Consider the following 26658-nt stretch of genomic DNA (forward strand, 5'->3'; position numbering starts at 1 on the left):
ACACTGTATACATACATACATACATACATACATACATACACACTGTATACATACATACATACATACACATACACACACTGTATACATACATACATATACACATACACTGTATACATACATACATACACATACACACACTGTATACATACATACATGCATACTGTATACATAAATACATACACATACACACACTGTATACATACATACATACACACACACACACACACATGCATACTGTATACATAAATACATACACATACACACTGTATACATACATACACACACACACATACGCACACTGTATACATACATACATTCACACACACTGTATACATACATACATGCATACATACACACACACATGCATACTGTATACATAAATACATGCACATACACACACTGTATACATACATAAATATATACATACACTGTATACATACATACACACACATACACATACATACACTGTATACATACATACATGCATACTGTATACATACATACATACATACATACATACACACACACACACACTGTATACATACATACATACACACACACTCACACTCTATACACACATGCATAAACTCTATCCATGTATTCATACTGTATACATACATGCAAATATATAAAATGGATATAAAAGTCTAAAGACCCCTGTTACAATGACAGGTTCTTGTGATGTAATAAATCCCACCAAGGTAAACAGGGTCAGATCTTTTTCCATCTTTAATGTGATATCACTACCAACAGGCGAAAATCCAATAGAATCGCTTAAAAAAACTAAGAAGAAAAACAGTTACAATAACCTAGTTGTTCAAGTGTGTATACACAGTTGTAAAGTAGCATGAGAGTGTGCTCAGAATTCTCATTTCTCACTCTCATGTAAACTCATGTTCATAAGTAAGTATAACACCCGTCATCAGTAACGTGATTCTGATTAACCTCAGCTTTTTTCTGTAGGAATTCTGTAGAACATATGCAGGATCTCATAGAAAAGCATCAATCAGGAGAGGGCTTCAAAAGAATTTTCATAACATTAGACATACCATGGAAAACCGTGAAGGCCATCAACAAGCCCACCTAAACAAAACAAGCAATGGTTAGTCCTAAACATGTGGCACAATTTATTACAGTCTAATGAGACCAAGGTAGAGTGTTTCGAGCATAATTTTAATATACATTTTTGGCACAAACCCAAAACATCTCATCACCCAAAGAACACCACATCCTACATGGGTCAGTTTATTTTTATCACTAAACCTACAGGCCTCTGTTAGACAGCTGAGGATGAAGGGGAAAAAAATCTTCTAAAACAAGACCGAAGTAAAAATCCAAGGCTGGAGATCTGGAGTACTTTTTCAGGAAAGATTCAAGATTCCAAAAAAGAAACATCCCAAAAGCTAACAAACTTCTCTTTCATAAAAGTTTATATTTCTTTTCTAAAAAATTTTTTGTTTGTCGTTATGTCACATTAAAGATGGAAAAAATCTGACCTGACATTTTTTCTTGGTTTTATTGTTATTTCGCAAAAATCACATGGGTGTGTAGACTTCTGATATCTACTCTATTTCTATTCTATAACTATTAAGCAACTACTTTCTTATAAGTGAAGACTTACCATCATTAAACATGTCATGTAATAATGTGTTCATTGTTTTGTTTTGTTTTTATCTCCGTTCTCAGGATTCAGGTCAGCCCATTCCTCTTGTAGTGGAAAGCTGTATTCGATACATCAATCTCTATGGTAAGCAGTCCAGATTTAGGTTTGTTTTGCACGCCTTAGAAGCTCTTATTGACTGTAAGTGAGTACTGATTTATTAATATAAACACAACTCCTTCTTATCATTCATGCAGAGTGCTATGCACACTAAACGACAGGGTGGAGGATATGTAGATTTAGCACAGATGCTAATTTGAACACTCATCTGTGCAGATACATCTGCTAAAAGTTTTGTGGTTGTTGAGAGCTTTGTAGGGCGACATTTCTCCCAGTGTGCCATCTGTTGGTAAGCAGGTGAGATAAAGTCAGTGGAATATGGCTTTTCCAGTATTGGTATCTGCAGTGAAATTGATTAGATATTGCAGTGATATTGATTAGATACAGGAAGCCGTTGTGTAGTTATTGATTTTTCTTTCTGGAGTATAACATTTCTTAGAAAGGGTTTTGTCCACAAACGACCCAAACAGCAGCCATGTATCAGTAGAGTATTATGATTTATGTTCAAGTATTTTTTGAGATGCAGACAGCAGTGTTTCAGAGCATTCAGATTATACTGAAATGTTCAGTAGTCCCTCCAAGATTTATTGCCACTGCAAATTTCTGATGGCGCTGAAGCTGAATTTTTATTTGTTAGTAATCTGTGTCCTTTGGGTAATAAAAAGGCATGCAGTATTAAGTAAACTAGAAGCCGTATTATGGGCTGAGAGCTGGGCAGCAGTAAAGCATTTACTGCATGTCTTCTAAGATGCAAATGAAGTTCAGCTGAGCTCTCTGCATGTGTGTACTGGTTTCTCTTTCCAGGACATGTCAACACATACAACCATGAGCAGATCACCAGTCTCCATGTTTCATTCCAAACTCCTCTCTCTTGTGACGTAGGCTTATGAATCAGATAACCATCCTCATTTCATTTCCTTTATCAGATTACATCGTTCATCTTCGCTGTGCTGTTGATCTACCTGACACATCATGTCTGCACTGGCCTAGTGGCATTCCATATCTAATGAAATCTCAGAAATTGATCAGAGGAGCTTTCATAGAAACCACATGTCCCTCAAAAACAAGAAAGAGCCTGCTTCATGGAGTGGAAAGACACCATATTGCATTTCCCTGCTTTGTGTTATGCAGGTTCAGATGGAAGGTGGCATGCCGTGAGTCTTTCTGGTGTCATATCTTTGGCTTTCTATTTCAGGTCTGCAGCAACAAGGCATATTTCGAGTTCCTGGATCTCAGGTTGAAGTCAACGATATTAAAAATTCATTTGAGAGAGGTGGGTGTGCAGGACAATTGGTTTTCTCTCTTTAACTCACTAGGTGATGTCAGAAAAAGTTATGTTTTCTTAACAAACGGTATCAGTACACCAATATTGTATAGTTTGGTGCAAGGCTCTCAAATCGTTGAAAAGTGAACAGTCACTTCCAGAAATTGAAGTGTTGAAAGCAGGAGAAAGCATGCACCTCGCTTATCTGGGGAAGAGATGACACCAGGATGCACTATGGGAAAAGGCAAGCTGGCCGAGGCAGTGTGATCCTCTGGGAAATGTTCTGCTGGGAAACCTTGGCTCCTGGTATTCATGTGGATGTTACTTTGACACATACCCGCTACTTAAACACTATTGTAGACCAAGTACATCAGGTGATCCCTTTCAGCAGGATAAAGCACCCTGCCACAGAAACAAGACAAAGAGTTTAAGGTGTTGATCTGGCCTACAAATTCCCCAAATCTCAGTCTGATCGATGTGCTGAACAAAAAAGTCTAATCCATGGAGGCCCTGTGTTGCAACCTACAGGACTTAAAGGATCTGCTGCTAATATCTTGGATCCAGACACCATAGCAAACCTTCAGAGAGCTTGTGAACTCCATGTCTTGACAAATAAGAGCAACACAAGGTGGTTTTAATGTTTTGGCTGATTGGTGTATTCATGTTCATGCAACATAAATGGATAAACCTAAGGAAATTGTTGTTGAGCAAATTCTATACTAGTACAGCCTCGTGAACTATGAACACACTAAAGTCTTTTCCTCTTTTAGGCGAAGACCCACTTATTGATGACCAGAGTGATCATGATATAAACTCAGTGGCCGGGGTTCTGAAGTTGTACTTCAGGGGCTTGGAGAACCCTCTCTTCCCGAAGGAACGCTTCCTGGATTTCATCTCCACCATTAGTGAGTTCTCCTGTGTGCCACATGCCTGCTTGTCTTCATTCAGTGTTCATTTTTGCTAATTTACCTGAATGATGAAAAGAAATAGACTTCGCCAAATAAATCCTCATGGCTTAGAGTAACTTGGCAACAGTCGATAAAGTGATTCAGTAAGGCAGATGTGATGTCTGAAAATGGTTTACTTGTGGGTTTTGTTTCAGAGCTCGAGTCATCTGCTGAAAGAGTCCATCATCTTCAGCAGATCATAGTCACTCTTCCGCGTACCATCATCATCGTCATGAGATACCTGTTTGCGTTTCTCAATCAGTGAGTCTGCGGGTTTCACTTTCTTCAAATGACTGTATGATTTCAGTAGGAGAGTGTGTCTGTGATTAGTTTCACACATGTCTCTGTGCCTGTGTTGTATGTGCAGGACTCATAGTAAATCAGCAGGTGTATGAATAACTGCAGTCAAACACACAGGCATTCATTATATTCCTATGAGTTATTGAACAGCCTCTACTGTTTATGTCCTATTCATTGCCATGTCTGACTGTCTACAGTACTTGAGAAGTTATTTATGCCAGTGCAAAGCCATTGCTCTCTGCTGTACTATACCTGTCTTGTTTTATTATACTATTATTAATGATTCTGCTGCACCCTTTCCCCTGCAGAACAGAAAATTCAGTTTTGCATCCTGAAGTTTTATCTGAACAGCTTCTTTATTTATGCGCTTTTTCACTGTGCTGGGCCTGCAGTGTTTTCAGCTTACCTACACTTAAGCCTCCATTTTCAGGAGTGTTTAGTTACAGTGGTGTCTGGATGCAGTATAATGTCACTGTGGAACTGAGTTGAGCGAATCCAATTGGTGGTAGACACCTCGAATGCCAGAAAATGGAAAGATACGTCAATACATCTTGCCTCATCAGGCCACTGTGGGTCTTTGAATCATGACTTGCACCTTACCTTACTTTTCATACATCTAGAGTGAGTGAGTGAGCTTGCGATTTCTGTACAGTGGTGCAATAAATCCAGACAAAATTATCACCTGGAAATTGGGGCTAAGTGTGTGCTATTAGCTTGTCTGTCAGAGGAAATGTACTAGCACGGTCGATGTAATAAGAACATGACAGATGATGTTAGAAGGACAGCTTTGTAAATCATAAACATCTGTGCAGGTCAGGAGGATAAATGTTTCAGTTCACAAGCACACAGTTTTCTTCTGTAGTTACTTATGAAATCCCTCTAGTGTTGTGGTGTGTTATGTGACAGAAACTGAAAAAAGTCCATGTTTACTTTGAGCAGTTTTGACTAGCTTGGTATAGTATAACCACAAAACCTTCCATTTGCAACACTAGTCTCTTCTTATATAGAAATACAGCTTGATTACAGATACTTCAAGAGTCAAGATTTTTGTTTGTCACATACACAGTAAAATATGCATACAAGTTGCAGTGAAATGAAAATGCCGACCACTTCTCCTTTAAATGTGCATATAAATAGACTAGATTTAAGATGTTAATATAGAATAAATAGAAATAGTAAGACATAAGAAGAAGTAGTTGAGTGCAAGGTGTGTGCAAAAGAGAGATTGATAGTAGATCAATAAAAATTATATAAGAGCACGCCTAAACAGAAAGGCCTTACTTTCACCAATGAATTCAGGAAAGCATTCTACAAAAATTTGTTTTACATATTGACCGGCTCAACAACCACCCTTAGATTTGCTTAACAAACGAATACATAGGTTTTCTGTTATTTACTCAGGACAGAAAATCATCTTGCCTATGGAAGTTGGACATATGCAGGTCCAGTAGATAGAGATTGGGTTTTGAAAAGGAGTATCCCTTTAAATGCCTTCACTTAATTTCTTTGCATTTGCCTTTAAATAAAAAGATACTAGTTGACTTATACCCAGATACGTCAAATGACTCGTATATGTATTAAATATACACAATTATAGTTAAAATTACACTTTTATGGTCATAAATTCCCAGCCATCACATTTTTTTTGCAATAAAATTTCCCAACTTTCAGTTTAACTGATGCTTCAAACCTTGTACCAAGGTTATAGCATGCTACTACTAGAGCTTTCCAGATACCCCATATGACCAGAAACTTATTTATAGGCCTATTTATCTGCGTCTGTCTGTTCTCTCACCCCATCACCACCACCAGTCTGTCGCAGTACAGTGATGAGAATATGATGGATCCCTACAACCTGGCCATCTGCTTCGGCCCAACTCTGATGCCCATCCCGGACGGCCAGGACCCTGTGGCCTGTCAGGCCCATGTGAACGAAGTCATCAAGACCATCATCATCCACAGTGAGGTCATCTTCCCAAGCCACCGGGAACTTGAGGGCCCTGTATATGAGAAGTGCATGACTGGAGGAGAGGAGTACTGGTAAGAACTGGACCTTAAGTGATTTAGCATGGTTGCTGAGGGTGTCTTAGTTTAATGTGTCATGATAAATTTTGTATCTTGCACCTGTGACAAGAGATATTTGTTTCAATTTGTTTAGACATGTTGGCTTAGTGGCTAGCGTGTTTGCCTCGCACCCCTGTGTGTGTGTGCATGTGGAGTTTGTATGTTCTCCTTGTGCCTCAGAGGTGCCTCTGGATACTCCAGTTTCCTTCCCTAGCCCAAAGACATGTATTGTAAGCTGATTAACATCTCTAAAATTGTCTGTAGTGTGTGAATGCTTCTGCAATTCTTCCCTGAGATGGCTTGTACCCCGGTCCCCTGATATAGACTCCAGGTTCCCTGCAACCCTGTATAAGATAAGCAGCACAGTAAATGGATGGATTTTTCATTTCATACGTATGCATAAACATAATGTAATGCACCTTGATGCCCTGTCTATAGTAAACTAAAACTAAGCAAAATCAAAAAGCCCATCAGCATAAACTTTCTTGAAGTTAAACAAATCAAAAGGAAAAAAGACAGTAGCAAACACATTGAATTTTTAATTAATATACATGTTGGAACATTCATAAATATGCAAATAGGATGTACCACATTAGAATTATTATTAGAAGACAATATGAATACACACAGTCAGCCGCTCCACCAGAGTTCTTATATATTTGTGCGTACCATTTATTGTGTATTTACACATTTAACTAGTATCTAGACTACTAGATTACTTTTAACTACTATCTAGACTTTAACTAGTAAATTACAAATGTAATCTTTGTCTGTCTTGTAAATAGGAAATATACAGTCAACAGGTTCTGTGCCACAAACTAGTCTACATGCAGTACACAAATACCGCACTTTATCTTTAATATGCTTTACAGCATGGGAGCTGAACATGAGGCTAATTTGTGCTTGATGGATGCACACTGGCTCGCACACTAGCACTTGGATTGCTGTGATGGTGACAGGTATCTATTTGCAGCATTGTGTGCATGTTAAACATCCAGCCACTTTTTGTTAAGAGGAATCACACATCCCCAGTGACGCAAATACTGCTGCTTTTATCTTTAGTGTTTTTTCTATTGCAGTAGAATAATTATTTGCTGTCTGATGTTTTACTTCTGATACATTTACATTTACATTTTTGGCATTTGGAAGACCCACTTATCCAGATCGACGTACAAAAGTGCTTTAAGTCTCTATCAATGAATATATTAATATTATATTATATTAGGATTTTGGGTTGATGTGTTTTTTGTTTTTTTTAACGTAACAAAAACATCACATAAAAACAGGAAAAAATAAGAGCTAGTTTAAATGTTTCAGGAAAAGGTAGGTCTTCAGTCGTCTTTGGAGACAGTCAGTGACTCGGCTGTATGGACATCTAAGGGAAGTTCGTTCCACCACCTCGGTACCACAACAGAGAAGAGTCTAGATGTATACTGACCTTTAACCCTGAGAGATGGTGGGACCAGTTGAGCAATGCTAGTGGATCTGAGGGAACGAGGTGCAATGAGAAGAGTAATAAGATCTTTGAGGTAAGATGATGCTGGTCCATTCTTGGCTTTGTAGGCTAAGGCTTTGTAGATGCGTTCAGCTACCGGAATCCAGTGGAAGAAGCGCAGCAATAGGGTGGTGTGGGAGGACTTAGGCAGGTTGAAAACAAGTCGCGCAGCTGCATTTTGGATCATTTGCAGTGGACCAGTTGCATTCAGAGGAAGACCTGCCAGTAAAGAGTTGCAGTAGTCCAGTCTTGAAATGACCAGAGACTGAACAAGCACTTGAGTAGCCTGTGTGGATAGAAATGGTCAAATCCTTCTGATGTTGTACAGAAGAAACCGACATGAGCGTGTCACATTAGCAACATGGGAGGAAAAGGACAGTTGATTGTCCATGGTTACCCCAAGGTTTCGAGCAGTGGCTGAAGAGAGGATTATGAAGTTGTTCAGAGATAATGCAAGATCCTGGGCTGGGGATGAATCACCTGGGATGACCAGCAGTTCAGTTTTGCTGGGATTGAATTTCAGCTGATGATCTGTCATCCAAGCAGAAGCCATGGTATCCGAGGGAGGGAAGGAGAAGATAAGTTGGGTGTCGTCAGCATAGCAGTGTTTTGAAAAGCCATGTGAGGATAAAACTTTGCCAAGAGAGTGAGTGTAGAGGGAGAAAAGGAGATGACCAAGTACTGAGGCTTGTGGGACACCAGTAGAGAGTCTGCGTGGAGCGTCAATCCCTTCCATGTTACCTTATATGAGCAACCATCCAGCTAGACTGGTTGGGATCATGGAGGTTATTCTGCAGGAGATAGGCAGACAGCTGATTATAAAAAATGCGTTCGAGAATTTTTGAAATAAGGAAGAGAAGTGATACCGGTTTGTAGTTATTGATGTCAGAGGGATCCAGAGCAGGTTTCTTCAGTATGGGGATAACCCTTGCTTCCTTAAAGGCAGTTGGTACCTCACCAGATGTTATGGATCCATTGATGACTGTGGTGATGAAGGGCAGGAGGTCAGGCGAGATGGTCTGGAGCATAGTGGAAGGGAAGGATCCAGTGGGCAGGTGGTAGGATTGCAGGATGGATGATTTGCAAAACCTCTTCTGCTACTATGGTTGAAAGATGCTTCGATGAAGGAGTAGCTGAACCCTGACTGTGTAATGTAGATGAAGTTGGGGCAGGTGTGAAGGTCTGGCAGATCTTCTCAATCTTCTCTGTGTAAAAAGTGGCGAAATCTGCTGCGGTCAGGGAGGATGGAGCAGGTGGAGTCAAAGGGGTTGAGTAGTGCAGAGAAGATGCACATCTGACAGCCAAGGAGCAGGACAAGAAGTCTTCCTGCATTTAGTGAACAGAGGGCAGAGAAGGTCCATGGTTGAGGAAGAAGAGGAGAGAATAGTGTCTTTAGCTGTGTCTAGGGGTAGGGAGGAAAAGGAGTCATGGTCAGGAAGAGATGAAAGAGTGCAGGAAGTTACAGAGGAAGGGGAGATAGAGTGAAGGTTTTGGCGGGTGAGAGAAGAATGCTGGGAGTTACGTTTAGGTAGGACAGGTAGAGTGATAGTGAAGGATACCAAGCGATGATCTGAGATGTGAAGTGGGGTAGCAGTCATGTCTGTAGCTGGGGAAGGACAGGTGAAGACCAAGTCCAGGATGTTTCCTCCCTTGTGTGTCGGAGGGCAGCTGTTGAATGACAAAGAGAACGAATTCAGAAGAGCCAGAGGGCCAGAACACTGATACACACCCTGCGGTAGTAAACTGACTGAATTTTATGTTCCAAATGAAATGGTGATTTTATTAGCTTGTGTTATGAAAATACTCATGAAACCCTAATGGCAGTAAAGGTGAAACTTAAGCTCTTTTCACATAGTGCTAGTGAGCAAGTGCTCAGTGAGCAGCGATGTAAGTCAGACAGCAGGGCAAATCGAATTTATTATATAAATCTGATCTTTAGACTGACGTCTGCATTGCGAATGACAAGTAACCGAATCTGACCTGTTTGAAGTCTGTAGTGTACGGGTAATGCAAGTCTGAGAGGATACAAATGCAGCATAAGCAGTTTAAATGAGGGAAAGACAAACTGATCTGAAATGTGAGGGAAAAAAAATATACGATCAAAAACAGGCACACAGTATTTAGAAGATAAGGCAAAACACAGGAATCAGGAAATATTAGGCAAAAAGCCGGACAAACTTAGAGGACAGACATCATGGACAGAGTGTAATTGAGTGTATACTTCACATCCGGCTAGAAACTGAATGTGGCATATAAAGAGTCAGTAAGTGTCAGGATGTGTGATTTGGAACACCTTACATGGAATCAGAAATCCGTTCACTGTGAAAGAGGAAGTGGAAGTGTGTTATGGGATGTGGAGTCGGGTGCGGCAATGTTTGTAGGCCAAACATACATTGGGAGAGTCACAGAGTTCACAGATTCAGTACTGTTGAAAGTGTAACCTGGAAACATACAGATTTTTGCCTTTCAGTGTGTGGATATTTTAAAAATAGAAATCAATTTTTATTTAATATTGCAAATTTCTTTATACTGACATCTGTGTTTCTCTGTGTGTGTGTGTGTGTGTGTGTGTGTAGTGATAGCCCGCACAGTGAACCAGGCACCATTGATGAGGCGGACAATGGAACTGAGCCACACACCAGTGATGACGGTACAGCAGACACGTATTATTTATTTATCTTCCCATTTGTTCGTTCATCTGTCCATCCAGTCACAAGCCTTTCCTGAGGATTCATTTGGCTTGTAGCGTGAAATTGTACAATTATTTTAACAAGCTCAAGCTCTAAAAACATCAATGTCGTACAACACTGTCTTGCACCCACACATTCATAGCTTTTCCACACTAACCACACTAACCATACAATTATTTAAGGCTCTTTTTATATTTTAGTAAATTATGTATGATGCGACTCACCTCCAAATCACTTGAGAACATTACTGTAAATTTATTTAAGCTTTGGTCTACAGACTATCTCTAGACTACTCTAGATTATTTCTCAGGCTTTACTAACTTTATATATAAAATTAATATAATTAATGGAAAAAATATTTTTTGAACAATTGTAGTTCATGAGTTATTTTTCTTCAGAAATTGTCTGCAACATTAAATGCTTTAGATCTGATTTTTTTTATTATTATTAATATTATATTACACTAATGGGCTATCCATTTTCTTTTGGATATAAACACTACTTAGACAGAATCAAAATTCATATATCATAGAAGTAAAAAGAGAAAACATAAAAGTAATCTGGATATGCATATAAATAATTTGTGCATGAAATGGGTATATGCTGTGACTGCAGTCCAGCTTGTGCCTTGCTGTTGTTTTTGTGTTGCTGTTATTGTGCATGTGCTGGTTTGACTGACTCGCCTCACAGCCGTTAAGATCGCCCTTCCATCAGCAGAGAGCAAGCGAGATGTCTCATTGGTTGGCAGGCAGTGAGACGATATCAAGCCAGACCTTAAATTGCTCTTGATGACTGTTTTGGAAAGAGCCTTAGATGAACCGGGCTTGATCTCTCTCGTGCTCTTAACCTCCCTCTATCTCTGTGTCTGCTTCACACACTCCTCCTTCACAAATGCTAATCTGCTGGCAAGATTCTTGCTCAGTGCTTTTTCCAGCATTTTAATCAATGAACAGTGAGGAGAAAAGGACATTCCTTATCCAGCCATTTTCATTGCAGGTTCTCTTTCCCCTCTGCTAATCTGCTTCTTATTTCTCTGCCTCTTATCTCTCTGCTCCTGTTTTCTCCCTCGCCCTTCACTATCTTTGCTTAGAAAACAGTTCTTGGTAGGGATGCATCAATGACAATTTTTCAGGCATGTCACGAGCATGAGAGCATTGTTTTTGGTGTTTATTGATACCAATGCTAATACCGAATTAAAGAATTTCTTTATCAGTCTTAGAATTGCTAATTACTGATTATTACATCAATCCTATTAATAATCACTGCTATTAATTGATGATGTTACTACTCAGCATTAATCAGTCCGTAATGTCACTACTTAGTCTAAATCAGTGATGTCACTACTCACTGTATTCTTAATCACTAGTGTACTAACCTTGTCACTAGTTAGTATTAAAGAATCAAAGATGTCACTGCTTAGTTTTAATCAGTGATGTCACTACTTAGTATTAATCAATCATTGATGTCACTACTTAGTCTTAATCAGTGATGTTACTACTTAATATAAATTAATTAGTGATGTTACTACTTAGTCTTAATCAGTGATGTCACTACTTAGTATAAATCAAATAGGTGATGTCACTACTCACTGTATTCTTAATCACTAGTGTACTAACCTTGTCACTAGTTAGTATTAAAGAATCAAAGATGTCACTGCTTAGTTTTAATCAGTGATGTCACTACTTAGTATTAATCAATCATTGATGTCACTACTTAGTCTTAATCAGTGATGTCACTACTTAATATAAATCAATTAGTGATGTTACTACTTAGTCTTAATCAGTGATGTCACTACTTAATATAAATCAATTAGTGATGTTACTACTTAGTCTTAATCAGTGATGTCACTACTTAGTATAAATCAAATAGGTGATGTCACTACTTAGCCTTAATCAGTGATGTCACTACTTAGTCTTAATCAATCAGTGATGTCACTACTTAGTCTTGATCAGTGATGTCACTACTCAGTATTAATCAATCAGTGATGTCACTACTTACTGTATTCTTATTCAGTGATGTCACTACTTAGTATTAATCAATCAGTGATGTCACTACTTACTGTATTCTTATTCAGTGATGTCACTACTTAGTATTAATCAATCAGTGATGTCACTACTTACTGTATTCTTATTCAGTGATGTCACTACTTAGTATTAATCAATCAGTGATGTCACTACTTACTGTATTCTTATTCAGTGATGTCACTACTTAGTATTAATCAATCAGTGATGTCACTACTTACTGTATTCTTATTCAGTGATGTCACTACTTAGTATTAATCAATCAGTGATGTCATTACGTAGTATTAATCAATCAGTGATGTCACTACTTACTGTATTCTTATTCAGTGATGTCACTACTTAGTATTAATCAATCAGTGATGTCATTACGTAGTCTTAATTAATCAGTGATGCCATTACTTAGTCTTAATCAATCAGTGATGTCACTACTTTGTCAAGGACAGATGTCCAGTATCCAGTCATCAAGTACGACATAATATAAGCTGATATTATATCACAGAGCACATTTGCATTCTGCTTTGCTTTGGTCAGCAATCATGAAGTACATCCAGAACACTGTCATTTTGTGTCACCCGCTGATGAGCACAACAACATATACTAGGTTCTTATGTCATATAAATATCACCTGGTGTTGTGTAAATGAGAACTGTATCAGACACCAGTATCAGTATCGATGCATCCTTAGTCTACCGCCTTGATCTGTATTCCCTTTCAGTCTGTTCACTTGTGTAAAACACATGTGCATGACCAAATCAGCTCATGGTACAAATTTGAATGTGGATCTTTTAGTGGATTTAATCCAGTACCTCAGAGTCAGCAAAGGGAGCAAAGCTCTCTCCACAACCCAGCCTCCTAATTCACATCTCATTCAGTGAATCAGTGGCTTTGGCTTGCCAGCAGGGATATGCTGCCTCTCTCTCTCTCTCTCTCTCTCTCTCTCTCTGTGCTCTGCCAAAATATGCTGCAAAACTACGCTTTGAACTCAGTATGCAGTAAAATGTATAATATAAATTTTAAACCATGCCACTCTGCTGTGGTCAACACATCACTATAAAATCCCCTCTCTGCCTTTGTTAATAGCCCAGATTTCCAGCACACTTGACAGACAGAGATTACTGTCAGAGCATTACCTTCTGCTCAAATGCACAGGGGATAAAGCAGCAGAGCTCGCCACACCTCTATCCCTCCACGCTCTGTCTGTAGGTAATTTCACCCCTGACTGAAGCCCTTAATGGAACTGATTGGCTTTGCTGGTTGAAGGGGATATTCCCTACTGGGAAACTATTTATTTTGTGCATGTATTTAACCGCTCCTGACCCAGCTCTCCATCCATGTCTGACAGAGACACAGAGCTGAAGAGGTAGAAGGGCAGCCTGCTGTCTATTTAGAATAATGACATGCATACAGAGTGAGGTGGCAATTTGCTAGGGTTTGGATAAAGCCCCTTCTCCACTTTGCATTTTGAGTAACTTGGTGAGATTGAAAGATCTGAGGGTCATTTTTAAGCAGGAAATGAAATCGCATCCCCAGGTGTATGGACTTCTAATATAAGGGCTTTTTTTGTATTGTAATCTTTCATTGGGATCTTTCTGAGATTGTGTGTGTGTGGCTGAGCTTGTTTTTCTTTTTCAAATATATGACTTATTTATAGTAATATTTCCTATTACTTTTCGGTTTACATCTATTTGCATTTCCATCTGTTTCTCTTTATCTATCTGAATTTGTATATCATTTTCCTTCTCTTTCTCCAGAGGTAGAGCAGATAGAAGCAATCGCTAAATTCGACTATGTAGGGCGCACACCTCGAGAGCTGTCCTTTAAGAAGGGCGCATCACTGCTGCTCTACCATAGAGCGTCAGAGGACTGGTGGGAAGGCAGACACAACGGCGTGGACGGTCTCATCCCTCATCAGTACATCGTAGTACAGGACCTGTGAGTACACACACAACTCCACACACCACTGCACTAACCTCTGTACATCAAGCTAAAACAGTTAGGACAGATTTATAGTGTTTACAGTCGTGCTGAAGAGATATTGTGAAGAATGAAGCTATATCTAGAAACTAAATCTGAAGCTTAATTTGTTAAGAAAACTTTTATAAATGTGGACTTTTTATGGAGTTATGCCATTTATTTGTAATAATAAATTGTGTATTGGTTTGTTTAAAGAAAAAGGTTGATTATTATTATTATTATTATTATTATTATTATTATCATTATTATTATTATTATGTTTTGTTGGATATATAAATTGAGAATCTTCCTTTATTAATAAACTAAATTATTTTAAAAAGGTAAGACAGCATGTGGAGTGAAGTGCGTGCAAAATAACCACTGATCCCTGAATCCATGGCCTAATAAGCAAGGCAGACACATGGGTTACGATAAACATTAGGAAATTCTTGGCTATTTACTGATACAGAGGTAGAGAAGTAAATTCCATTTCATGTCTGGTTCCTCTAAAGGTTTCTTCCTATTGTAGTCTTAGTTTTTTGTTTTTTTTTTAATGTATTTTGCAACTCTAGCTTGCTCATAAGGTATCAATATGCAGAAGTGCCATCATTGTTTTATTTGGAAATGTTTGACCTCTTGCTACAGTGATACAGAAACCACATGATACTTACACTGATTTTTTTCTCAGTTAAAGCAGTTCTCAGACTGAGTAAAATTCACCCAGTAGAAAAGCCAGCTCTCTGAAGGGGACAGGATGTGGGAAATAAAAGACGTCCATTGGCTTCTGGCGGTTACTTCCTCTTCACACCAACTTAATCTAGAAAACATGCAGAAAACATGTGGTCTCTTTAATAGAAAATATGGAGAAGCTGCTGATTATTAAGCACTGATTTCACCCATGTATTGCATTTAGCTGTCCCATTTTCCCTCTAGGGCTTTTGGTGTTAAAATGCACAGATTTCTCTCTGCCTGCCAGGATTTTCTTGTTAGTAATGTTGGTACCTCTGTTATAGCTGCATCCAGGCTTCTATAAAGTTGCTATACAAATAAAAGTGAATTGAATTGAATTTAAATAGCAAGTAGTAAAAGTTGAATGGACAGTTTTGCCCTTTAAAATAAACACATTTACATTTATGGCACTTAAGCAGAAAGAGCTTCACACTTTGAGTGAAATGAAGTAGTGTGAAGTGGTGTAGTGGTGGCTATGATCTCATGAGTAACACAATAGAGCATCAGTGAAATGGATATATTTATGCGAAAGCATGGTATGAATACATAACCTGTATTTTAGTATGGCAGGAAGTATTACATGATTCATAAGTTTTGAAATTTTACTGGAACGCCTGAATCACTTCTCTCTGACGTTTTCCATATTGCTCAAATGGATAAACTATTAAAATGTAATTAGCTATTGTACAGTGTAGTGTTTATCTCCACGACATGCTTCCTAAAGAACTGGTTGATGTCACTGTGGAAAACCTAGTTTAAAATACAACCTGAAACAATACTAAAACTCACCATAGCTGCTAGGAAGACAAAATGGATATACAGTGGATTCAGAAAGTATTGACACCCCTGTACATGATTGTGTTGGGGATTTGATTTTGGACTGGATATAATTGGCATTTTTACTCATCAGTCTGCACTTAACCACCTATATTGATGAAGTGAAAATATGTTTTAAATGAAAAACTGAAAACTTTTGAGAAGAGTAACTGAAATTGACAGGTATATAATTCGTACATGCTGTGGCGCTCAAATTGTGGTGAGGTGCATCCTGTTTTATTTGCTTTTAATTGTGCTTTGATTATCCTTGAGATATCTCAACATGTTGCAATTTAAATAGTTTAGAAGGCACACAACAGAGTTTATAAGGGAACACAAGTTATACCGCATTGTTGGAACATGGCATTGCATGGCATTGTGGGTAATTAAGTGTAAACTAATGGGTAAAAATGGCATTATATCCATTCAAGTTTAAATCCAAAACATATACAGTTTGTAATAGGTAAAAGGGCCTGAATATAAGTATACCTTGAAGCACAATTGCTGGCCATTCACTATGGAGGAGGTGGTGGTGTGTTTTCCTAAAGCAGAAGTTTCACTACAGTAGATAATAAAACACCATTACGGAGCTATTCAGAAAGTCATGTCATAATTACATCATTTTTTCCTGTAAAACTTTGTTCCTCAGAGTACAGCACAAATAAAAAGCATGTGTCTAATCAACTGCCTTTTGTACTGTGGGTTAAAAGTTCTTTGTCTCAGGAGGGCAGCCAGTCATGCTGGCAATTTCTCAAATAATATTTTTGAATCCCTTTCCATTTCTGCCGTCACTGAGCAGCAGTTGAAGACTAGCCATGTGAAACTGCGATGTGTGCTGATCACTATGTTCTCTTGGTCTTGTTATTTGCTTGGTCTGGTTGAATGGAGCCAATCAAGCCTGAATTTTGAGCCAGATATAGAAAAAAAATGATAGGCCCTTAGTAAGTGGAAGCTTGTGGTTGAGAGACATATTGGAACGAATACAGTTCATGTCTCTGAACTGCTAATATAAATGTGCTGATGTTTTGGTAAGTATTAAAAAATGAAGTGCTTTTGATGGCCTTGTTCGGTGTCAGTTCAGACAGAGCCTCTCTTCAAAGGCTCTTTTTACCCCAGAAGTCAATGAATGTAGAAAGAGCATGAATTTCTGAAAATTGTTCGCATGTACAATGGATTTGTAAAAAAAAAAAAAAAGTGGTTTCATTGAATCACAATAAAACTCCGAACAGACTTCCTCTCAGTATGTGCTCTCAGCCATCCTAAACCTCTTTCTCTGTCTGTGCCCTCATGTCTCAGGGACGACGCCTTTTCTGATAATCTAAGCCAGAAGGCGGACAGTGAGGCAAGCAGCGGGCCTCTGCTAGATGACAAGTCCTCGTCTAAAAATGACCTCCACTCACCGTGTGAGACAGCACCAGACTATAACTTCAGTGCAGTGATGGGCAGGTGAGACACAATACCACATAGCCTTGCTGACTTCCTGCTGGCTTACTTATATTGCTGACACTATGGATAGTGAAAACAGGATATTAGTGTAGTAGATTCTATTATTTTTTTACAGAAATACAGAAGTGTAATGTGTTTTTAACGGTGGCTGCGGTTAATGTGAATGTAGTTGTATACATACTGATAGGTGACAGATTAAAGGAAAAATCTAAATTTTGACAGAAACCCTAAGATTCATCTATGACCCATGTAAGGGTTTAATTAACTGTGTGTGTTGCTGTTGTTTTAAGGGTACGTTTGCGTTCGGATGGTGCGGCTATCCCACGGCGCCGCAGTGCTACAGAGAGCCACAGTCCCCCACGTGGTTCTGACACACCTCCTCGTGCAGCCGCCTGTCCCAGCAGCCCTCACAAAGCCATGCTGAGCAGCAGGAACCGTGTGGAAAGTCCTGATAAGAGACGCCTGGGCACGTTTGGCAGTGCTGGCACTATAAATTACCCTGAGAGAAAGGTGTATGGAGAGGGCCATCCACTGAGACCTTGCACTGGCACACGCCACAGCAGCTTGGGAGACCATAAGAGCCTGGAGGCTGAGGCCTTAGCTGAGGTGAGGAACTTTCTAAGAATTTGCCGGATATGTAGCCCAAAATATATATTTTACTGTATGTATAATTTAATTATCCACAGCTAAAAGCTTAAATTTGATAAAGCAAAAAAAAGATTATTGCCATAAAATATTTAACCTGTTAGTAAATGCTAGGTCATGCCTATTTGACCTGCTGTTGATTAAAGCTTTTTGCTCTGGCCTTTAAATAGCTTATGTACTGTATGCTTCATTTACCATATAAGAGTCTATGAATCCTCTGCACATGTACATGTGACCAGGAATACTCTGCTCCGGAGTCATCCATTTGGTTCAGCATCAGTTTAATAATGAGCACCAAGGCACAGGGCACAGCTAATGATCTTTCAGCAACTCAGTGAGTGTTTGCACTTTAGCTAATGGGAAACAAATGGGCTACACAATGGCAGAGTTTATGAGATAAAAGTATTATGTTAAATCCAAAAGGGTTGTGTATTTCATTTTTTTCAGGAATGCTCAGTTTACTGATAGCACTGATAATCACAAAGATGAGGTGAAAGATCAACTCAGCCTGTTATTATTATCTATTCTACCAGTGAGGGCTATGTTCCCTTAATAGTTTATAAATAGCTTAATGTCTGTCTTGTCAGTGTCTGAGTGAATGTCTGCGTGTACCTTATCTCAATGATCTTGACTGTCTGTGTCCATGTGCTTGTGTGGTTTAACACCTCTTATCATTACAGCATTCATACAGCTTGTGGAGTCATAAGCCAGGCCCATTGGTTTGAATGAGTGAAGCTGAGCACTGAGTTTTATAGCATATGAGGCCAGGCTGAGGCGCTGTATACATGTCATAGATAAAGTACAGCAGTGACATATGGGACCCTGAGATAAAATTATGACTAAGCCTAGCACTCAGCCAAGCCAAAGCTCAAACCCCTGCTATAAATCTGTTCTGCAACTACAGACAGTATTCCAGAGAGTGATGAACGTCTTGCTAGAGCGGAGCTATATCAAATGCTTAAATAATATCTGTGATACTAAACTGACCATATATTTCTAACTACACTTTAATTAAAAACAGTAATTATAATAATTTTTTTCTGCCTTCAGAACTGTATGTCAGATTACATAAAGATGGGCAGAGGCATCTCACTGATAATGTCAGCAATGATAACAATGGTGATGCCGCAAGAAAAACGTAGGGTTTACTGTACCCCCGTTTAATTGCCTAAAAGTATCACATGACAGTGAGCAGCTTATTAACTGTGAGTTTCGCCAGTGAAGCTTGGCAATATCTGATTATCTTTTGTTTATGGGATCAGGAGATTTTATTACATGAACAGGAAACTCTGAAAGAAAAAAGAAAAAAAGAAAAAAGTCTTGAGTAAATAATGAGTATGGAAATTAGATAAAAATACAGCTTGCCTTTTTTTTTTTTTTTACAATATGTAAGATGACCTTAATCATAGTACAGCTACTTTGATAATTCTCATGTACACTATGTGGCCAAAAGTATAGACCCTGTATGGAGGCCAAAACCAGCATGACAAATCCCCTGTGCACAATGCGAGGTCCATGAAGACATGGTTTGCCATGGAGTGGAAGAACTCGAGTGTCCTGCACAGCCTCACACCAACTGACTGAACCCCACACCTCCTCACCCAACATCAACACCTGACCTCACTAATGCTCTTTTGGCTGAATGAACTCAAATCCCCATAGTTACAATCCAAAATCTCGTGGAAAGACTTCCCAGTAGAGTGGAGGTTATTATAACAGTAAAGGGAAACTAGATCTGGAATGGGATGTTCAACAAGCTCATATGAATGTTATTATCAGGGTTCCACAAACATTTGCCCATATAGTGTATTTCACTTTTAAAATATATTAAAAAAGTAATCTATACAAAAAGGTAACAAAAAATTGAACTAGATACAGTTTTGTTCACACTCTGGACAAAAAGGATGCACTGAGCAGGTAGAAGTCAATGCAGCTTCTATTGTTGGGTTAAAGAGCTGATATAGCAGATGGCTAATTCTGGTTGGTGAATCTGATGTCATTTCTACTAAATATAGTTTTGCTCATGGCACAGTAGAATAAGAGAGTAACTTCACCTCAGACATTATATGTAGCAGTAAAAAGTTAATTATGGAAATAAGTTGATGGATCTATAGTATATCCTAAATCCTTGATAATTTAAAAAGCCATTACCAGTGTAAAATAACTCTGGTTATTATGATACTACATGGTGTTTCAATGAGAATGAATGTCTTTTTCTATGTATCATGCAGGACATAGAGAAGACGATGAGCACGGCTCTGCACGAGCTGCGTGAGCTGGAACGTCAGAACACAGCCAAGCAGGCCCCGGACGTGGTGCTGGACACACTGGAGCCACTGAAAAACCCTGTAAGCTCAGAGCCAGCCAGCCCCTCACACACCATCGCCATCCGTGACCCCGAGGCAGCTCTGAGACGTGGGAGTAGCTCCTCCTCTAGTGCTGCTGAAACCATGATGATGAGCACGTTCAAGCCAGCGCTGTGTGCCAGGCTGCCCAGCGCCCAGCTGCGACCTCCGGCTATCAGGCCCGCACGCCCCGTGCCCTCTCAACAGCAGCGCTCAAGCAGCTCAGGCTCCTCTGGAGTGGGCAGCCCTGCCATCACCCCCACCGACAAGAGCTTTCCCAGCAGCCCCTCCTCTAACACAGCTGATAAACACGGTGGCAGTATGTAGCTCCACCAAGTGTCAGGGTCAGGGTCGGCTCTCCGATTTGTAATTCAGCCGGCCTAATGAAGACCAAATTGAAGGGGGAAATGTTTCACAGTTGTTGTTTTTTTTATTTTAGGGTTTGTTTGTTTGTTTTTTTCTTCAGAATGAGCCTCAGAATACTTCAGAAGTGAGCTGTGGTTACTAAGGCAACAAGCATATGAAGTCACAAAGTTTACTTTTATAGCACTCAGTGTGGTAAAACATGAGGTGTAAAAAAAATACTGGAAAATAATAGCAGCTGTGTATCACATACAGTAGGGTCTAAAAGAATCCACTACTAAAAACTGATTTTATTTGTGTTAGTTCGAATATATAAGTGAATACATTTTGTCAGCTTATGTTTCTCCAACAGGATTACAAAGAAAGAACGTTTGCAGTTTACTGAAACCGTAGCTACGATGCCTAACACAGAGGGCCATAATAATTAAACCATCATCAAGTTCAGCCGGATAAAAAAAATTGTGTTTATTGTCAGTGGTCCTGTTTAACATTTTTCATCCTTACATCTAAAAAAATGAAGCAAATGGCAGGCAAACTGAATATTCAGCGATATTTCATGTGTAGTATGATGAACTTCCAAATTCTTGAGTAATACATATTAACAAAGAGGATTGGAATATCTGCTTTTAATAGGTGGAGCAAATACAAACATTTTAGAAGTGGAGTAAGTTTTGGACCCTACAGTATATATTAGTATATAATAGAGGTGTGTCTGTATGAATATACACACATACACACATATATCACTACCTATATATATGTATTTAAATATATATCAACATCTTAATCTGAAATGTTAATGATAATTCACCCTCTTCGGCCAGTCACACAGTAGAGCAATACTACACGAAATTGTTGTTTGTTCTCTCTGCACTGCTCGGCCAGAGGTGTTGTTATTGAGGGGGTGGAGCTCTCTGTCTCTCTCTCTCAGAGAAGGTGGTCCCATGTAGCCCCTCCCCTAGAACCTGACTGTCACTCAAAGCATCCTGTGACTCCAAGCCCGCCCACATGGGTTGTTGTAAATAGAGATATACTGTACTTGAACTGGTAATGCCTTTTGTTTTGTAGTATAAGGGATGTTCAGTTAAATAACAACATAGCCAAGTTGTAAACATATATGAGATGCAGAAACTGAAACCAATATCCATCACCAACTAATTGTAAGAAACCTGTGGTAAAGAAGATATAGTTTACTTTGTATATAATTTTTAAGTAGGATGTTTTTTTGTTTTTTTTTAATGTTAAACATGTATATTTGGGGACAGAACAGGCAAGAATAGATGGCATTTCAGTCACAACCAGCAAACAAAGATCGCATTCATAAATACGAGTACTTTGTGTTCGCTGTCTGAGCCGTTACTCTAAATATATTCCGCTTTACTCTGTCTTCATCAAAAAAGCATTTCTGAAACTCATAAATATTCAGCACACTTAGAACTGGACCAAGCCGGTTATTCCTGTTTAAACAATCCCAGCTTTTCATAAGGAGCCTTCAAGTTTTTTGGGTGCACTTTTAGAAAATTGGTCCTCAACAGTATATTTAAGGGTGCTTAGCTTCCTGAAAGGGTTCTATGAGGAAACTCTTCTGATCAGTAAACTCTCTGTTGTACTTAGCAGGACGAGAAGTGCCCAGGAACTCCTCTAACCTTTTCTTAACCTTTTAAACTAGTTAAGGAAACTGATGTCACCTAAGGATAATATTAATCTTATTTTGAAAAAAAAAAGACATAATAGATAAATATAGCTATACTTTCCAAGGACAATGTGTAACCACACATTTTTCCACCGTTTGTAGGTGAGGTGCTGTAGCCTACTGAAATATTTATAGAAAAAATGACAAGTGGCACATGTAAAAATAAATAAATAAAAAGTATCTAGTCAATTTATTAAACTCAAACCTACAAACCACTTCTAGACTCACATATTGTACAACTGTTCACATACATGACGAGTTAATCCTCAATAACATCAATGTGTTCTTATTTATATCGTTATTAACGTGAGCCGTTGTTTTCCCCAAGATCTTAAAGGGCTTGAGTATGCTGTATTTCTAACACATGGGGTTATATAGAGATATGGAGAGTCATGCTAATCCAACGTTGATAATTCCCACCAATGCATAGCAGATCCTGCAGGGAACATCTCACTTGCCCCCATTCTGTCACATCAATTCCAGTTCATCTTCAGCTGGTTTCCAGTTCTCAGCCTCCTCCTGCTCACTGCATTTGGAGGAGGAGTTCTTACTCAGGCACGATGATTGCCCGACTGAACCAATTATCCGCTTCAGTCAGTCTCTAATCTCATCTTCACCGCAGATGATCAAACATGGCCACATTTTTTTGCCCTCTTATTTGCCGACTCTTGCCTGTTCTGCTCTAATTGTAAATGCTTGTATAGTTGCAAGAAAAATTCTGCTGGGAAAAAGTACTGTTACTGCACACTTTGCTTGGTTTGCAATGTGATGATGTTTAGCGAGTGGAGCCCTTGTCTTAATGTATCAACAGCACAGACATCTTTATCTGTCTCGTTAGTTAGGTAGGCTTTCGGTTCAAACACGCACTGGCATCTGTGTCTGAGTCTTAGCCCTGATCAATGTGCCATTCTTTTTACATTGCATTACAATGACTTGGCCCTTATCTTACTGTCAGCATTTTATACCCGCTTGTGTTAGCAACCAGTAATTAGTGGCCAGTCGTTAATTACTGCTCAGCTAGCTCAGCCTCACCTTCTGCACGGACTTTCATTGCTCATGATCGGGTGACGGATGTGCATGTGATTCGCTGAGACAACGCAGTTGTGCCTTTCTCAGATCTACCACACAGTCCTTTAAAAAGAAACATGGAGGGTTGTTCATTAGTACTAACATCGCATTACTGTGACACTTCACACTAATTTATACATATAAAATATGATGTCAAGCTAGAAAACACGAGAAAGGCATTAATATACAAATTTGCCAATGATACAGTTGCAGTGAGGCTGATTTAAGGTGCCTTGATAAGAAAGCACCACTGACAGAGGATTAGAAACACTCATCCCCTACGTGAATGGTTCTAAACTGTGTCTTTCCTTAACCTTAGGATGGTACCTTCAAGTGAGCATCTTTTATACTATGGTCCTCATACCTGTAAAGGCGCACGTTTAAATGTAGTGTACCTTCAAGGATGAATTCTTAAACTTATATAATCTGGTCTTTAAGCTTCAGTCAGCTTCAAATATTCAAATATGTATCTTAAGTAGTCCATGAGCTACATGAGCACAGGTTATCGTCTGTGTGGAGTGTTGCATGTTAGCCCCACGTACACAGTGATTTCCTCTGGATTCTCTGGGTTTCTTCCTAGCCCAAAAATCATGCATGTAGGTTGACTGGCTAGACTAAATTGCTTCAAGTGGTGAGGGACTGGCAACCCATCCATGCTTCACACCCACTGCTCCTCTGGATAATAATAATACAGGTATAAAAGGTGCATCCTTGAGGGTCCCACTTCAGTGAGGAACAATATAATTTAGTACTTTTATTTACAAGTGGCGGATCTAATCGGGATGAGGCTGATGAGAAGTCGTTCATTAGATCCAGTTTCTTCCCGAATGGCGATTCCTCTGGCGTCTTTGTTTAGAAAGCCAGGGTACTTTGTCTTCTGCATGGCAGCAGGTCCTGTACTGCCCCCTGGAGGCCAGAAAGACTTTCCTCTTGTGCCCTTCATCTCCCTCTTCTGGAAAATGCTGGATAAATGTGTTTAATCAGAGAGCTGTCTCATACAGAATAATACAATTTGTCTGTGTAGAATAAAATGTTACATTAAAATAAATAAATTCACAATGTATATAGACACACTGCCCTCCACTCTGTCCTGATGTTAGTCCTGATCTTAAATCAGTAATGATAATTTGGTTGTTCTTGATCTTATCTGAAGCACTGACCACTAACATCTACTCCAGTGCCTGATAGGAGCACAAAAAAAACACATTTCCAAATTGCCACAGAGTCATTGACTGTATGATCTACAGTATATGTTATGTTTTTTACTTAACCTTTAATAATTTTGCTGCACATCAATTTTTGTTGACTTTGATAAAATGTCTTAATTATGATCACGGTTCTTTTTGGAGTTCATCATATTAGAATTTGAACCATCAGGGACGTCTGATCAAATCCTCAGCTAGCAGTAAAGCTTGTTCCTGCACTGGATTCTTGAAAGTGCTTGTGAGTAGGAGCAGTTGAACGTGTTACTAGAGATTAATGGCAGATGTGTGAAAACTGCAGTCCATATCCCACCATCCTGAGGTTTTAATAATCCCCATCTGTTTCTTATGTGTGTCAAGTAATTCTTTATCATTCCTGTCTCCTCTCTGTATGACCTGAGACTGTGCTGCACAAAAGCTTTGACTTCCTGCTCCTTGTATAATCCTTCTACCTATCGTTTTAGCTAATGCATCGCAGTATTTAAGGCCTAGTCAAATCTTCTATGGTACTTGCACGATTACTGAGGCACTCTGTGTCCTCCCGTCCTTAACGGACTGTACATGGACCATAAATTCTGGAAGATTTTTTTTTCTGTCGGTTTGAGAACGTATGCTCTAATGGGTGTGTATTATATGTATGCTTGATTGTATGTATGCTAAAGGTAACAGAATTCCTCCTTTCTATAGACACAGCATTCATTAAGCCAAACTTGCGTCTGTCTGTACTAGTGGGTTGTGAATATTGACATACTGTTTTTCGCCCTCCTATTAACCCTTTTGTCTAATGATGCTGTTTGTTCATGAGTGTTTGGATGGTTGATTCCTCCCTATGATGTAGGTTAACTGTACACCATGCCACTGTTTGGATGTGAAGAATTCTCGAATCCAAAATAAAAACAGATGACATTTTTTTGACATCTTATGTTTTAAACCTTCAGCATTTTCTTGTTGTGATTATTGTGTACTGTATATACAATACAAATATTTAATTCTTAGTCTAATTGGTTGCTAAATAAAATCACAGACAGATCACTGAAAATATATTTTTATTTCTCGGTTAGAAATGAGTGGAGAAGTAATACAGATGTTTCTATATAGATGTGCATGAAAGAATTAAACAAATGATATCTAAACATAATCTGTGGTTTGCTGAGCTAGCCAGGCTAAATGCAATTTTGGATCAAAACAATTTGAGTTACATTGAAAGGAGGTTCATTATTAGGACGGGGATGCAAGAGTGTAATTCAAAAAAGATTAGTACAACTGGCAGAGTTTCAGCAGTCAGTGTCTGCACTTAGGTTAATAGCTATGACGTTTGAGAATTAGCGAGAATGTAGGATGTGACCAGACTGTCAGCAAGAGCAGTTTAACACCCACATGGAGAAGGATATTACAGTATGTATAGTAGGAGTTCAGTGGTATATAAAAAAAAGAAAAAGCACCGGCACTGACTGAGCTTCACAGATGTGTAAAGAGTGATATGGTCAAATCCCTCACCTGTCAGCCTGTCATATAAGTCACCTCCCCTTAATGGTGTGAGCTGACTGACCTTCAAGATTTGATAGATGTTGAGGAGAGTTAGCAGGGATGGCAGAGTGATGGAGGAAATTTTGGGTATATTCAACCCAGGACTGGAAACAGGACCAGTTCTGTTAGTTATTGTCACAGAAGATCCTTACAAAGTCTGATTCAATTTGACTGCTGTATACCCTACAAACTCACTGTGACCAGTAACCTTTACACCATTGGTGTCCAGTCATATCTGCAAAGGGCCGGTGTGGGTGCAGGTTTTAATACCAATCAAACAGGAGTCAAACTTGATTCCACCTGTTTAATCAGTTGATTACGGCTTTCAGTAGACTCAGGTGTTGCTTCTGCTTGATTCGAAAACCTGAAC

The 26658-nt window shown here is 39.0% G+C and overlaps 1 protein-coding gene across 2 annotated transcripts in view; it reads left to right on the forward strand.

Moving 5' to 3' along the window:
• The window catches only part of srgap3 (SLIT-ROBO Rho GTPase activating protein 3), a 129749-nt gene extending 104051 nt beyond the window's left edge, over window positions 1-25698 (forward strand). For both annotated transcript variants that reach the window (XM_058402764.1, XM_058402765.1), the window contains exons 13-22: window positions 1687-1747; window positions 2916-2993; window positions 3755-3889; window positions 4087-4192; window positions 6044-6271; window positions 10367-10440; window positions 14253-14433; window positions 17296-17445; window positions 17736-18051; window positions 20322-25698. In XM_058402764.1, the coding sequence (XP_058258747.1) occupies window positions 1687-1747; window positions 2916-2993; window positions 3755-3889; window positions 4087-4192; window positions 6044-6271; window positions 10367-10440; window positions 14253-14433; window positions 17296-17445; window positions 17736-18051; window positions 20322-20762 (1770 nt within the window). In that variant the 3' untranslated portion in view covers window positions 20763-25698. The remainder of the gene's footprint in view (window positions 1-1686; window positions 1748-2915; window positions 2994-3754; window positions 3890-4086; window positions 4193-6043; window positions 6272-10366; window positions 10441-14252; window positions 14434-17295; window positions 17446-17735; window positions 18052-20321) is intronic.
• The last annotated feature ends 960 nt before the right edge of the window (window positions 25699-26658 follow it).

The sequence above is a fragment of the Hemibagrus wyckioides genome, linkage group LG11, assembly GCF_019097595.1.
Source record: "Hemibagrus wyckioides isolate EC202008001 linkage group LG11, SWU_Hwy_1.0, whole genome shotgun sequence".
Taxonomy (NCBI): domain Eukaryota; kingdom Metazoa; phylum Chordata; class Actinopteri; order Siluriformes; family Bagridae; genus Hemibagrus; species Hemibagrus wyckioides.